Source organism: Pongo abelii, chromosome 2 (assembly GCF_028885655.2).
Source record: "Pongo abelii isolate AG06213 chromosome 2, NHGRI_mPonAbe1-v2.0_pri, whole genome shotgun sequence".
NCBI lineage: Eukaryota > Metazoa > Chordata > Mammalia > Primates > Hominidae > Pongo > Pongo abelii.
Window position 1 is genome coordinate 194,985,276 of NC_085928.1, and position 14,595 is coordinate 194,999,870.

Below are 14,595 nucleotides of genomic sequence, written 5' to 3' on the forward strand. Positions count from 1 at the left end.
CAGTATAATATCTTTTTCCAATAGCATATTCTTATGATTTTTCCTTAATGAAACCATATAGTATGGTTGATCTCATCTTTCATGTTTCTTTCTGTTGTTCCACTCATATAATTTATCTTAAATAATTGTAGTCTTTGTAACTTGTCAACAGTTAATTTTAAAATATCAAATAGGCCTTGGTTAGCTAAGTTTCTAAGAAGCTATATAAATCCACTGTTTTCCACAGACTTACAGGAAAAACTGAAAACTCTTATTTTAAACTAATCTTAACATTAATATTTTGTTATAACAGCTCTGAAATCTTTGACCATGCAAGTTTTAAATAGCATGGCAGCATTTATTGCCCTTCCATCAATCTTGCAAAGAATCTTACAGGTGAGTTAAAAGGGGTGAATATTAAATATTGATTGATTTCAACTAACATTTTAGTTATAGATAAATAACAGTCAATTGGGCTGATGTTTAAATGGATCTCAAGCATAATACAGCTAATTTTTGGCAATAGCTAAATATCTAACTTCTGACCCTCATTCTTGAATCTTTTCTGTCAGTTTATTGGTGTGACTTTGCCTGACATAAGCTTGTGACCTTCAGTAAGGGCGTGCAGCCTTCAGATATTCCCTGTTGCCTTGGGATTCAGATATACAAGTTTCTTATTGGTTTGCTAACTGGGAGGGTGTTATTTCTTTCCAGCCAATTATAATTTTTAGATTCCAAAAAGATAATCTAAAAATTAATACAGGAATTTCCTAAGCATTGGTTGTTATTTAGGCTGTCTAACTCATCCTAAAATTATTTTTGTCTTGTATACTCATCCTTGACTCTAAATTCTAGCTGGCTTTGTGTCCAAAGCTTTTGTAGGAAGCATCATTTCAATTTGTTTCTTTCAGCAAAAAAGCCTGAACCTTCTCAGCTTCATCAAAAGAGAACACTCTAAATACTCCAAGATATATTTTTAGAAAAAAACCTGTGAGCGTTCTTGGGGAAACAACAGGAATTATACTTAGAATCCATTTTTTCTTTCCTCACTTTATTCAGTATAGGCAGACATGAGCATGCACCCCGCGCCTCCCCTCCACCGACACACACACACAAAGCAAACCGTAATATGATGCCATTAGTCCTTATAATTTTCAAATGATTTTTATTCAATCAAGAATGTTCCTATCAGCTCTCTTTTAAGACTCAGCAAGCTCTACTTCCCATCTGATATTAAGCTTCTGGGGCTTTTCTGATAAAGATGACTACATCTTGTAGTCTTTGTCATTACATGGTATACTATCATTTAGAATACTTTTTTTTTTTTTTTTTTCTGAGACAGTTTCACTCTTGTTGCCCAGGCTGGAGTGCAGTGGTGTGATCTTGGCTCACCACAACTTCCGCCTCCCGGGTTCAAGCAATTCTCTTGCCTCAGCCTCCCGAGTAGCTGGGATTAGAGGCATGTGCCACCACGCCCGGCTAATTTTGTATTTTTAGTAGAGACCGGGTTTCTTCATGTTGGTCAGGCTGGTCTCAAACTCCTGACCTCAGGTGATCCACCCGCCTCGGCCTCCCAAAGTGCTGGGCGGATTACAGACATGAGCCACGGCGCCCAGCCAGAACACATTTTTACATGTATTATTTCATTTGATCTTAGCAATTATCATGTGTTGAATAATTCTTTGATATAGACTGCTTCACATATCCATTTTAAAGCACATTATTACTTATGAGGTTTCTAATCATATATAAAGTAATATCTCCATAAGGGCGGGAATACTTTTCCAAGTAAGTTAGAAGAAATGAAATCGTAAAGCCAAATGGGTTCTCTCTGTGTTATACATTTTGCTTTATGTTGAGCTTTAACCACACATTATGATATGTAAATTATAACAAAAACATGTTTTTCTCTTGGCAAAAACACGATTTTTAAAATTTTTTATATTTCAAGACTTTGGAATCTAGAAGTCTCTTGATATTTGAAAATCTTCACTTTATTTTGAGTTATACTGGCATTCATTATAATTTTTTCTTATCATTTTCTGTTTTCAATGGTTGTTAACTCCCACTAATCAGGAAGGTATGCTATTTCTTAAATTCCTCATTTGCATGTTTGTGATTACTGTAATTATGCTACCTTATATTTGTACAGAGATTTTTATTTTTCAAGGTGCTTTCACAGATATCATTTCATTTGAAGCCCATAACAATCTCTTGAGGTAGGCAGGGCTACTATAAACATTTCTGCTGAAAAAAGAAGAAACTGAAGTATAGAGAAGTTGAGTTCTTAGCCTATCATTAGCAGCAGAACCTGGACCACCCCCTAAGTCTCTCACTTCCTAATTCATGTTCTTTTTTATTATGTCATGTGAGCTTTTTTTTATTTGTTTATGTCCCTGGTCTTTTGAGTTCATTAATAATTAAATACATTAATTGTATGTTATGCTGTTTAGATGAAAGGCATAGTTCTGAAACCATAAGAGCTCTTATTTAAGAGACAAAAAATGTTCTGATACAACTATTCATAGGGCTCTATTCAAGTAATAGTGGCCACCTTTAGGATTATCTGCTCTGAATCCATGTAGGATAATTGCCATGCCTACATTTCTATACTTAATCTGCATAAGAGCAGGAGGAGCTGTGGGAAAGTGTGACCCTGCCTCCTGGGTCCAGCTGATTGACTCAGGGTGAGCAAGTGGCCTAAACAAGGCCAATCAGTGTGCTTTCCAGGACATTTTGGAACTGAACTTGGAAAAGACCTATAAGTCTCGTTAGGTCTCTGGATTACATCAGGTACAAATTTCAGGAGCGGACAGTTCCTGTTTTTCCATTATATGGACTGGAAGAGTGAAAAAGCATAATCTGTAAAGAGAAGGAGACGAATGTAGTAGACACTAAGAAGAGACACACAAATGGATACAATGCATAAAGAGGATTCAAGACATAGAGACCAGGAGAGGAGACGATGTGGGGAGAAAAAGCTGATGCACATGAGTCTCTCATTGTGACTCTTAAGACTTACCAGCATTCCTCTTCTTGGATCTGTGAAATACCCTAGCATCTTTACAATAATTAACTTTTTTGAGTAAGTTAGATTGAGTTGTATTTATGACTATATATGACCAAAGGAGTACCAATAAAAGTGTATACCTGAAACAGACTAAGAAATTTGGAAAGATTTCCTGGAAGAGGAGATGTCTGAGCTGATTCTTAAAAGAGTCTAAGGAAATCAAGGAAAGAAAGGAGGTAGGATTATTCTATGTACACAAAGACTTTGAGGTGGAAGCATGGTACATTTGGAAAGTTAGAAGTTTTTTAAGTGTGCTCAGAACATAGGATAAGAATAAAGAAAAATTACAGAGCTGAAATTTGAGAGATAGGCAGGAACTGTGTCTTTAATTGCTTTGTAATTCATGATAAGGAGTTTGGATTTTATTCTAAAATCAGTTGTCATCAAGAGTTTTAGCAGAGGAATGACTCAGACACAAGGGGAGGGAGTAAAACACAGGGCTGAAAATGAGGATTTGGGGAAAGTCTACTGATAGGATTCCCCGTGCTCCTCTTCCCCCTTCCAGCAGCCATCAGACGCGCTCACTTCTCACGAAGGAGACAGAGGTTCATTTTCTTGAGACACTGAATGATCTCAGAGGAGTAAACCCTAAACAGATTTGATGCTTCAGGTTTTCCTCAAGAAAAAGGCTGTCTAACTGTCCTGTCACTCTCCACAGAGCTGCATCAGTCAGCAAGCCTCAGTTACACAACCAGGCCTTTCACTGAGGTTTAGTATTTCTGTTATTAATTACTAGAGCAGTATTAGATTTACAGAGAAATTAAACAGAAAATACAGAGAATTCCCTTTTACCCCTTCTCCCTCCCACACTCAATTTTGCCTACTGTTAACATCTTTGTATTAGTGTGGTATATTTGTTACAATTGGTAAATTAATATTGATACATTATAATTATTAACTAAAGTCCATAGTTTACATTAGGAATCACCCTTTGTGTTGTACAGTTGTATGGGTTTTGACAAATGTATAATGTCCTGTATCCACCATTACCATATCATACACTGCTCTAAAAGGCCCCTGTGCTCCACCTTTTCATCCTCCTCCCTACCCTAATCCCCTGGCAACCACTAATTTTTTTTCTTTTTTTTTTGAGACAGAGTCTCACTCTGTCACCCAGGCTGGAGTACATTGGCGTGATCTCTGCTCACTGCAACCTCCACCTCCCAGATTCAAGAGATTCTCATGCCTCAGCCTCCCAAATGGCTGGGATTACAGGCATACACCACCGTGCCCGGCTAATTTTTGTATTTTTAATAGAGATGGGGTCTTGCCATGTTGACCAGGCTGGTCTTGAACTCCTGGCCTCAAGTGATCTGCCCACCTCTGCCTCCCACAGTGCTGGGATTACAGGTGCGAGTCACTGTGCCCGCACTGATTTTTTTTTTTAACTGTCCCTATAGTTTTACCTCTTCCAGAATGTCATATAGTTGGAATCATAGAGTGCGTAGTCTTTTCATATTGGCTTTTTTCACTTAGCAATATGCACTTAAAGTTCTTCCATTTCTTTTGGGGGCTTGATAGTTCATTTCTTTTTATCTCTGTATATTCCATTGTATGGATGTTCCACTGTTTTGTCTATCCATATACCTATCAAAGAACATCTTGGTTGCCTTCCAGTTCTGAAAATTTTCAGTAAAACAGCTATGAACATTCGTATGCAGGCTTTTTGTGCAGACTTAAGTTTTAGACTCATTTGGGTAAATACCTAGGAATGTGATTGCTGGATTATATAAGACTATGCTTACTTTTGTAAGAAACTGCCAAACTCCTCCAAAATGTCTATACCACTTTACATTTCCGCCAGCACTGAATGAAAGTTCCTGTTGCTCCATATCTTAGCAGCATGTGATATTGTCAGTGTTTTGGATTTTAGACATTCTAGTAGATGTAGTAGTCTCATCATTGTTTTAATTTGTAGTTCTCTTACAACATGTGATATTGAGCTTTTATGTGCTTTTTGAAGTGTTTGTTTTCTTGTTGTTGGGTTTTAAGGATTCTTTGTATATTTTGGATAAGGTTCTTTATCACATGTGTGTTTTTGCAGATATTTTCTCCCACTCTGTGACTGGTCTTTTCATTCTCTTAACAGTGTCTTTCACACAGCAGAAGTGTTTGCTTTTAATGAAGTCCAGTTTATTGACTTTTTCTTCCATGGAATATGCTTTTGATGTTGTATGTAAAAACTCATCACCAAACTCAAGGTTACCCAGATTTTTCTCCTTTGTATTTTCCTAAAAGTTTTGTATTTTTGCATTTTACATTTAGAGCTATGATCCATCTTGTGTTAATTTTAGGGGAAAATATATGGTCAGTGTTGATTCATTTTTCTGCATGTGGATATACACAGTTGGAACTAGTTCCAGCACTACTTGTTGAAAGGACTGTCCCTTTCTCCACTGAATTCTTTGCTTAGTTGACCATATTCATATGGGTCTATTTCTGGGTTTTCTGTTCTTTTACGTTGATCTATTTTCTATTCCTTCACCAATACCAACACTGTCTTGACTAGTTTTATAATAGGTCTTAAAGTCAGGGAGTGACAATCATCCAACTTTGCTCTTCTTCATTATTGTGTTGGCCATTCCTTGTCTTTTGCCTCTCTGCTTTAAACTTCAGAAACAGTTTGTTGATATCTACAAAGTAACTTGCTGGAATTTTGATTAGGAATACATTGAGCTTATAGATCAGATGAAGAACTAACATTATAACAATATCAAATCTTTCTGTTCATGAACATGAAATATTTCTCCATGTATTTAGATCTTCTTTGCTTTCCCTCATTAGAGTGTTATAGTTTTCTTCATACAAACTGTGTATATTTTATTAGACATATCTAAATATTTCTCTTAGGTACTAATGTGATAGTATCTTTTTAATTTTAAATTCTAAGTGTTGGTTGCTGGCATATCGGAAACCAATTGACTTTGTATAATAACCTTGTATCCTGTAACTTTGCTATAATCACTTAATTGTTTCAGGGTTTTTTAGACAATCATGTCATCTGCAAACAAAGACAGTTTTATTTCTTCCTTCCCAATCTGTATATCTTTTATTTCCTTTTCTTGTCTTATTGCTGTAACTACAACTTCCAGTACAATGTTGAATAGGAGTGGTGAGAGGGGATGTCTGCCTTATTTTCTGTCTTAGAAGAAAGGCATCTAGTTTCTCACCAGTAAGTATGATGTTAGCTGCAAGGTTCTTATAGATACTGTTTATCAAGTTTAGGAAGTGTCCCTCCCTTCCTTGTTTGCTCACAGTTTGTCTATCATGAGTGGGCGTTGGATTTTATCAAGTGCATTTTCTGCATCTACTAATATGATCATATGATTTTTCTTATTTAGCCTGTTGATGTGATGGATTACAGTAATTGATTTTTCTTGTCTTTCTTTTTCCTTTTTTGTGGAGAATGGGGTCTCACTGTGTTGCCCAAGCAGGTCTCACCCTGGGCTCAAGCCATCTTCCCGCCTCTGCCTCCCTAAGTGCTGGGATTACAGGCATGAACCACCACACCCAGCCCATTAATTGATTTTTAAATGTTGAACCAGCCTTGCATACCTGGGATAAATCCCACTTGGTTGTTATGTATAATTCTTTTTATACATTACTGGATTCAATTTGCTAATATTTTGTTGAGGATTTTTGCATCTCTGTTCATATAGTTTCCTTTCTTATAATATCTGTGTGTGGTTTTGGTATTAGGGTGATGCTGGCCTCAGAGAATGAGTTAAGAAGTGTTCCCTTGGCCGGGGTGTGGTGGCTCACACCTATAATCCCAGCACTTTGGGAGGCCAAGGCGGGCAGATCATGAGGTCAGGAGATCGAGACCATCCTGGCTAACATGGTGAAAACCTGTCTCTACTAAAAATACAGAAAAATTAGCCAGGTGTGGTGGTGGGCACCTGTAGTCCCAGCTACTCGGGAGGCTGAGGCAGGAGAATGGTGTGAACCTAGGAGGTGGAGCTTGCAGTGAGCCGAGATTGCGCCACTGCACTCCAGCCTGGACGACAGAGCGAGACTGTCTACAAAAAAAAGAAAAAAAACAGGTGTTCCCTCTGCTTCTGTTTTCTGGAATAGATTGTAGACAGTTTGTATAATTTCTCCCTTAACTGTGAGATAGAATTCCTCATTATTTTCCTCAGCAGTCCCAGTATTTAATCCACGTTAAATCCTCTCTACTCTATCTCCTAGAATATTTTAGGAGTTAAGTTTTTTCTCCCTTGCCTTTCTACCCTCACTGCAGCCCCAGTCACACCTGTAAATATAAACTCTTTTTGAGCCCTACCTTCATATTAGCTTACCCTCTAGGCTGTGAGTTTTATAAAAGCAGAGATCATGTCTCCCTTGTTCACTATTTATGTACAACACCCAGTGTAGTGCGTAAAACACAGTATATGCCCATTAAATCTTAGTTGACTCCCTCACCTAATGTCCTTCTCTAGTCCTCACCAGTTCACAAATCACTGTAGTGTTCATTATCTTCTCTGGTCTCTAACTGTGTAAATGAAGCTGGGAGTGCAGCAGCACCTCATATATCTCATGAGGAAAGTGCCACTCAGAAAGGTCAAATAATTTGTCTTAGTTTATTCAGTTTTGAAATGGGAACCACTAGAATTAATCCAGGTCTGCTAACTTCAAGTTTTAGGGCTTTTCTTCTGTGTCTAACACTAATCAAGGTGTTTCTCATACCCACCTCACTTTATCAGATCCCCACTGAAAAAAGTAGGGAGCAACAGTTACTTAGATGCACAATTGCTCAGATACAACTGAAAAAATTAGTTTTTCCAAAAGAAGTGGTCACATGATAAGAGGTTCTCACAGATCTTCTTGGTCTTCACGTGTTTATTCAGACTGATGCCTGGGACCCAAATTACACTGTAGTTTTTTTTGTTTGTTTGTTTGTTTTTTCATGAATATTTGGTGATAAAAGAACATTTTAAAGGACCATATTTTCGTTATATACATTCTATCTTCGCTCTATGGCTGAAGTAACTTTTAGCTTCTGAGAAGCTGTTTATTACTTTCTCACTGAGGAAAGGCAAACAAATTACTTATAGACTCTCCCGTTCAGGGCATCATTCATACTTTAAAGCAGTGCTCAATTAATAAAGATGTTTATTTTAAACACCTACATACATGATACAATAGGTACCAGAAAGCAATAGGAAAAAAAAGTGGTCATCACATCTTTTCTAGTGTGTGTCTTGAAAAACAGATTTACCTGGGTACCCAAGTATGCTCTTCCTTCATAGTTTGCAAACAAACAACTTAAGAGAAACTTCAGCATTTATTCATTGCTGAAGAATCTAGCTGACATCTTTGGAAAATAATTTGAAGAGCTAGTGGGTTGGAGCATGCTGTGCTAGAAGCTTTGAGCTCCCTTTTGCATTCTATAATTTATATGTTGTCCCAGCATGAGGTCGTTTTCTTGATTTTGCTTTTAAATTATGTATATTACAGTGAGATGTACTGATATAAATATAGAAATGACCTATAAAGATTTCCTTTTTCCAGAATTTAACCTTTTAAGACCTCTTTGTTCTCCAAACCACCCTTGTCAAAAACACATGCCAGAGCTCTGTTGTCTTACTGGATCCACATATTATAGTAAATATTATAATAGATTTTTCTAATAAGAAATTGTACCATCTGTTGATATTTGACAAATGTGTACTTATTAAGAACTTGACCAAAAGTATAATTAAGCATTAACAAGGGTCTATTTTTATGCAAAGAAAATAAAAAGAAAAAATGTCCAGTGGGTATATGGCTTTGAGTTGCTTTTCTCTGAAGGACTAGTCTGAAATATCTGTATCTTGCCTTTTGTAAATGATTTCCACATATTTGACGGATATCTTTAGCTTAGTGATATGATCTCTAGCTGTGAAATAGAAATTTTTTCTGTTAAGCTTAAGTGATGTGTTCAAGCCCAAACTTATTAATTTGATAATTACTACACAAATACATAGTTATTTTGTGCCTTGGATTTCTTCAGCATAACCCTAGCAGTTGAAGAAGCCAGAGAAACCTCTGGCAGACAATCTCATGCTGCTCTAGACAGACTCAAAGCACTGAAAACCAATCTTAGTTAGAAACTACACAACCTATTCTGTAAGAGCCATCACTAGAACCCAGAAGAGAAAAATAAGCAAATCCTGAGACAATTCTTAAACAGGTTTTTCCTGCTTCCATAGCCTTTTTTCCTTCTGAACTCACAGTAACTCTTAACAGTACCAAGAGTTTAATAACCCTTACTCCCTAAGAAATAGCCAGACATGTTTCTCGTGTTTTCCAGCAATCATTAGTTTATCATTTAGTTACCTATGTTCAAAACCCATATTTTCAAGCAAAAAGTAATTTATTACTTAATTTATTAGTTTTTGTATCCATACTTGGGAGACCAGTATAGCGTGTTTATTAAAAGCATGATTTCTGAAGTACCTAGATTCAAATCCCATCTTACCTGCTTGATAGTTTTGTGACTTAAAGAAGTTTTTGTAACCTCTCTAAGCCTCAGTTTCTTTACTCATAAAACCTGTTGAAGGAATTTAGTAATATGTTAAACATAAAGTGCTTAGTACTGTACTTGGCATATGCTACTCACTTAAAGTAGCAGCTACTTTTATCATAACTGTGTAGTTGGATTCTCCTATTTGGCATGGAAAAGAGTCATTTATGTCATATATAACTTGATATTAGAGAAAAGTAATAGATTTGACTCATTTATTCGCAGTTTTAAAATTATAATTATTAGTCTAGCCAAAGGTCAGTAAAGTGAGCACATACATATGCTGATGGGGATAAAAATCCTAAAATAGGTAGAGCAATTTGGCAATATATATTGATAGCCATGAAAATGCCCTTTGAGTCTATAGTTTTCTGTCTAGAAATCTCTAAAGAAAGAATCAGAGATTCCAGTTGAGATTTGCAGCCACTAGCATTTGATAATAGTGGCTAGAGTTTGGGAAAGGGGAAAAGTTAAGTGTTCAAAGCAGAAAATGAATAAAACATGATATTTTCACATGATTTATATTCTGTACCTATTAAGAAATATTTGTAATGTGTCACAAGAGTAGAGAAAAAAAAGAAATATTTGCTGGTATGGAAAAGTGCTCACAATATACCATTAAATTAAAAAAAGATAAAAATATTTTGTAAAATACTCAAATTTTATACACTAAAAAATATATCCCTCTTTCCCTTCCTCTTCTCACCTTTCCCACAAACAAGACTAGAGAAATATACATCAAAATATCAACAGTGTTTATCTCTGGTTGGATTTCAGTTTTTGGTGTGGTTTTTTGTTTTTTGTTTTTTTGTTTTTTGTTTTTGTTTTTTTGGTACACTTCAGTGTTTCCAAAATGCACATAATAAACAAGTTACTTGGCATACCTCATATGAAATGCAGTGGAGAGAACATTGGGTATCTAGGTATCTTTTGTTTATCAGTAGTGACGTTATTGAAAAAAACTTCAAAAAACTGAGAGCTGTTTTCTCAGAACCTGTTTGTCTCCGAAACGGATGCAATTGAGTTGGTTAGGGGCAGGAGGTGGCTAAATGGGATCACAGGAGGAGTTGGTGGACAGATTCTGGGTATTCCTGAGTACATTGGTTTTAATGTAACACATATATGAGCTCAAAGAGGGAGAGTTGCTGTTTTATATGAAGGAGAGGAAGCTTCTTGCAGAAACAAAATAAAAGTAAAGTTTAATTAGACTTGTAAGGATTGTTAAGAAAGGGGCTTGGATAATTTAAATTTTGTTTTTCAAAAATATTTGAGATGGTCAGAGGAAGACTATGGTACATTTCCAGTGGAAAGTTCATGGAAGAATAAATATTTTGTGACTGTAGAAAAATACTTAAAAGCATTTGGCTTTTTCAGATAACTTACATTTTAAAGTAATTTTAAAATACAGAATTGTAACAGAATTATAATTTTTTCCAATTAGGATCCAGTTTATGGAAAAGGAAAACTTGGAGAAATCCAGGGACTTATCTTGGGAATGTTAGATACCTTTAACTATGAACAAGTAAGTAAGCCACTTGTTACATCTAAGTCTGTCCTAAGGTAGAAAAATGCTATTTTTTTTTCTTTTCTACCTATACTTAAAAAAAAATTACCATCTATTTACTGGCAGTTAGGTAGACTGAGGTGTATGTGTGTGTATTTCTTTCAGTTTTTCTCTCGCCAGGCATGGTAGATCATACCTGTAATGCCAGCACTTTGGAAGACTGAGACAGGAGGATTGCCAGAGGCCAGGAGTTCGAGACCAGTCCAGGCAACATAGCAAGACTCTGTCTCTACAAAAAATAAAAAAAATTAGCTGGGCATGGTGGCATGTGCCTATAATTGTAACTACTCAGGACGATCAATTGAGCCCAGGAGTTGGAGGCTGCAGTGAGCTATGATTGTGCCACTGCACTCTCCAGGTGACAGAGCAAGACCCTGTCTCTGAAAAAAAAAAAAAATTCTCTTGACCTTAATTTGTGTACACACACACACATTTCAGAATGTAGAAATGCATCTAATTCAAATTTAGTTTATTTTAATTCATTGGCAATGAAACAAATATCTTTTTTCAAAATGAAAGTGTGAGAAACTTTTGGAAAAATAATTTAATACAAAGCTATACCACATGAAAAGGAAGGATCAACATGAATATAGAAAATTGTAAAATAAAATTAAATGAGTATTATTTTAAACATTCTGAAACAGACAATTGTCACTAACCATTGTATTAGTCTGTTTTTATGCTGCTGATAAAGACATACCCAAGACTGGGCAGTTTACAAAAGAAAAGGTTTATTGGACTTACAGTTCCATGTGACTGGGGAGGCCTCACAATCATGGCGGAAGGTGAAAGGCATGTCTCACATGGCAGCAGATAAGAGAGCTTGTGCAGGGAAACTCCCCCTTATAATACCGTCTGCTTTTGTGAAGCTTATTCACTATCACGAGAACAACACAGGAAAGACCTGCCCCCATGATTCAATTACCTCCCACTGGGTCCTTCCCACCACATGTGGTAATTCAAGATGAGATTTGGGTAGGGACACAGCCAAACCATATCACCATAAATGGTCATTAGTCTTCCCTTAACTCAAAATTGTCTTTAGCTTTAAGTCTCAGTAACAGCCAGCTTGGTGTATGGGCTTTTTTCTTAGCGTACTGCAGAGTGACTCATGAAGCCACCTAGGAAAAGTACCATTTAGGTCTGTTGGAGACAATGTCTGCTTTTTTTTAAGAATCCGAGAGAAGAAAAGGAAAATCTGGGTGACAGCTTTTCTTAGAATGTTGTAAGAATTGCAGTTTGGCTAAGCATAGCCCAGTGAAGCTTGATACCCCTGCAGTCACAGATTCCAGGTTAGCAGAAGTATAGTTGTGTGCAAGGCAGAAAATGTTTGCCAGTTTTGGAACTATGGAAGAGGAGAAAAAGATAATACTGATTGGAAAGAATTAGAATAGACCATTAGAACCAAAAGTTTTGCATTACAGGTAAAGTTAAAGAGTTAAGCTGTATAGCAAGGAGGGCAGGCAGTACCTAGCTCTATCTTCCCCTTTGGGACTGAGAGAAAAGAACCCAAATACATAGCCAGATGATATATATGAATGTTAAGAATGAGATACAGTACAAAAACAATACTATATAAATACATAGAGCCTTAAAATGACTTAATGTGATAGCTGTTAAAATGTCTTTATGTGACTTAATGATAGATGTCATGGTCTTGAGTAGATGCAAATGACTTCTAAGTGCTGATCAAGAAAATGTGATCTCTCTGCCCAAGGAAGATGAAAATAGAGTAATGGCCATTAGCTTTACTAGTGAAAAGATATTTGAAACATTACCATGAATGCAGTTTCAATAAAAAATCTGGGATTCAGACTTAGCTGTATTCTTTATTACAACACTCTGAGCCGTTCAGAGAGCAGTTATTATATAAGTGTAATAAATAGATTTGGGCTTATCTAGTCATTTGAAAGCCATCAATACTGAATTAAGCTGCAGAATGGCAGAGCTCACATTTCGCAGTAGAAACTAATGACAGATTTGAGAATCTTTGTAATGTATACACTCACCATTATTCTGCACATTGAGGTTAACTACTTGAATTTGGGAGGTTTTGATGTTTTTTTGTTTCAACAATTTTATCCCTTTATAGTGTGTTTCAATTTTAGTTGTTGGTAGTTGAAAACTAAACAAGTGCTATTCACCATTCATCTCTATCTCTTTCATTTTATAACCTTTTGTTTGTTTGTTTTTTGTTTTGGTGTTTCATAGACCCTGCTGGAAACAACAACTAGCCTTCTAAACCAAGATCTCCATTGGTCATTGTGTAACCTGAGAGCTTCGGTCACCAGAGGACTGAATCCCAAACAAGATTACTGCTCTATATGTTTGCAGCAGTACAAGAGACGCCAAGAAATGGTTGATGAAATTATTGTCTTTAGGTAAGAAAGGGAAAGAAATGTTACATGTATGGTACATGTACATCTGTGGCATTACCAGGCAAGAATACACATGGATACACAGGCATTCATTCTAGCAATGAACATGATAGGCAAGTTCCTGCCCTCACAGACCTTACATTCTGCATTGGGGTGGAGGTTAGGGTGCCCAGGAAAGACATAAATACAGAGAAATAAGAGCTATGGAGAAAAATAAAACACAAGACAAATAGATAGAAGGATGACGAGTTCAGGACAAGTGCTGTTGAATGAGGGAAAGCATATCTGAGGACGTGACCTTTGAGCAGAACAAGAGAGGGAGGAGCAAAGGTGCTGAGAGGTGTTTGGATTCCGAGTATCCTTTAAAGGTAGGGATAACTTGCTGGTGTATTAGATGTGGAGTATAAGAGAAAAATGAGTCTTTGGTCTGAGCAATTGGGTAAACATGGTACCATTGTCTAAGATGAGGAAGAACAGGTACAAGGAACTGGGGAAATCAAGAGTTTTGTCTTGCACGTGTTAGGTTTGAAATGTACTGTTAGACATCAGGTAGGGATGCCAGCTAGACAGTTATTCAAGTCAGAAATCTGGAGATGTGTTGAGACTGGAAAATTTTAATTTAGAAGTTGTCAGCATATGATATTTAAACTACATTGCAAAGAGAGAGGAACCCTAGTGCAGAGTGAAGGTGTTGGTCTCAGGAGCAAAGACAGCTCATCTAGAGTGTATGGATAGAGGTAACATGATATGGCCATGGAACCAAACTTCCTGAGTTCAAATCTTGACTCTGCTACATGCCAGCAGTGAGACCTTGGACAAGTTATTTAACCTCTTTATATCTTGGTTTCCTCATCTGTAAATAGGATAATAGAGTTTTGTGAGGATTGAATGAGATGATTTATATAAGGCACTTGTAGCAGTGCCTGGCATGAGTAAGCACTGTCTGAGTGTTAGCTCTGCAGGAAGATTGGTAGACTTGATGGTTGGAAGGGGAAGTAGTTCTCTTCATACAAAGAGCCCGTTCAGGCAAGAAATATTTATTGAGCACCTGCTGTATGCAAGCTGCTATTCAAGGGGATAGGATACAGGATGAACAAAA

General features: G+C 36.6%; 1 protein-coding gene across 4 annotated transcripts in view; it reads left to right on the top strand.

Annotated features, from left to right (window-relative positions):
• The window catches only part of VPS8 (VPS8 subunit of CORVET complex), a 236,563-nt gene that overhangs the window by 168,486 nt on the left and 53,482 nt on the right, over positions 1–14,595 (top strand). For all 4 annotated transcript variants that reach the window (XM_024244828.3, XM_054553099.2, XM_054553100.2 and 1 more), the window contains 3 exons: positions 293–375; positions 10,996–11,076; positions 13,330–13,499. In XM_024244828.3, the coding sequence (XP_024100596.3) occupies positions 293–375; positions 10,996–11,076; positions 13,330–13,499 (334 nt within the window). The remainder of the gene's footprint in view (positions 1–292; positions 376–10,995; positions 11,077–13,329; positions 13,500–14,595) is intronic.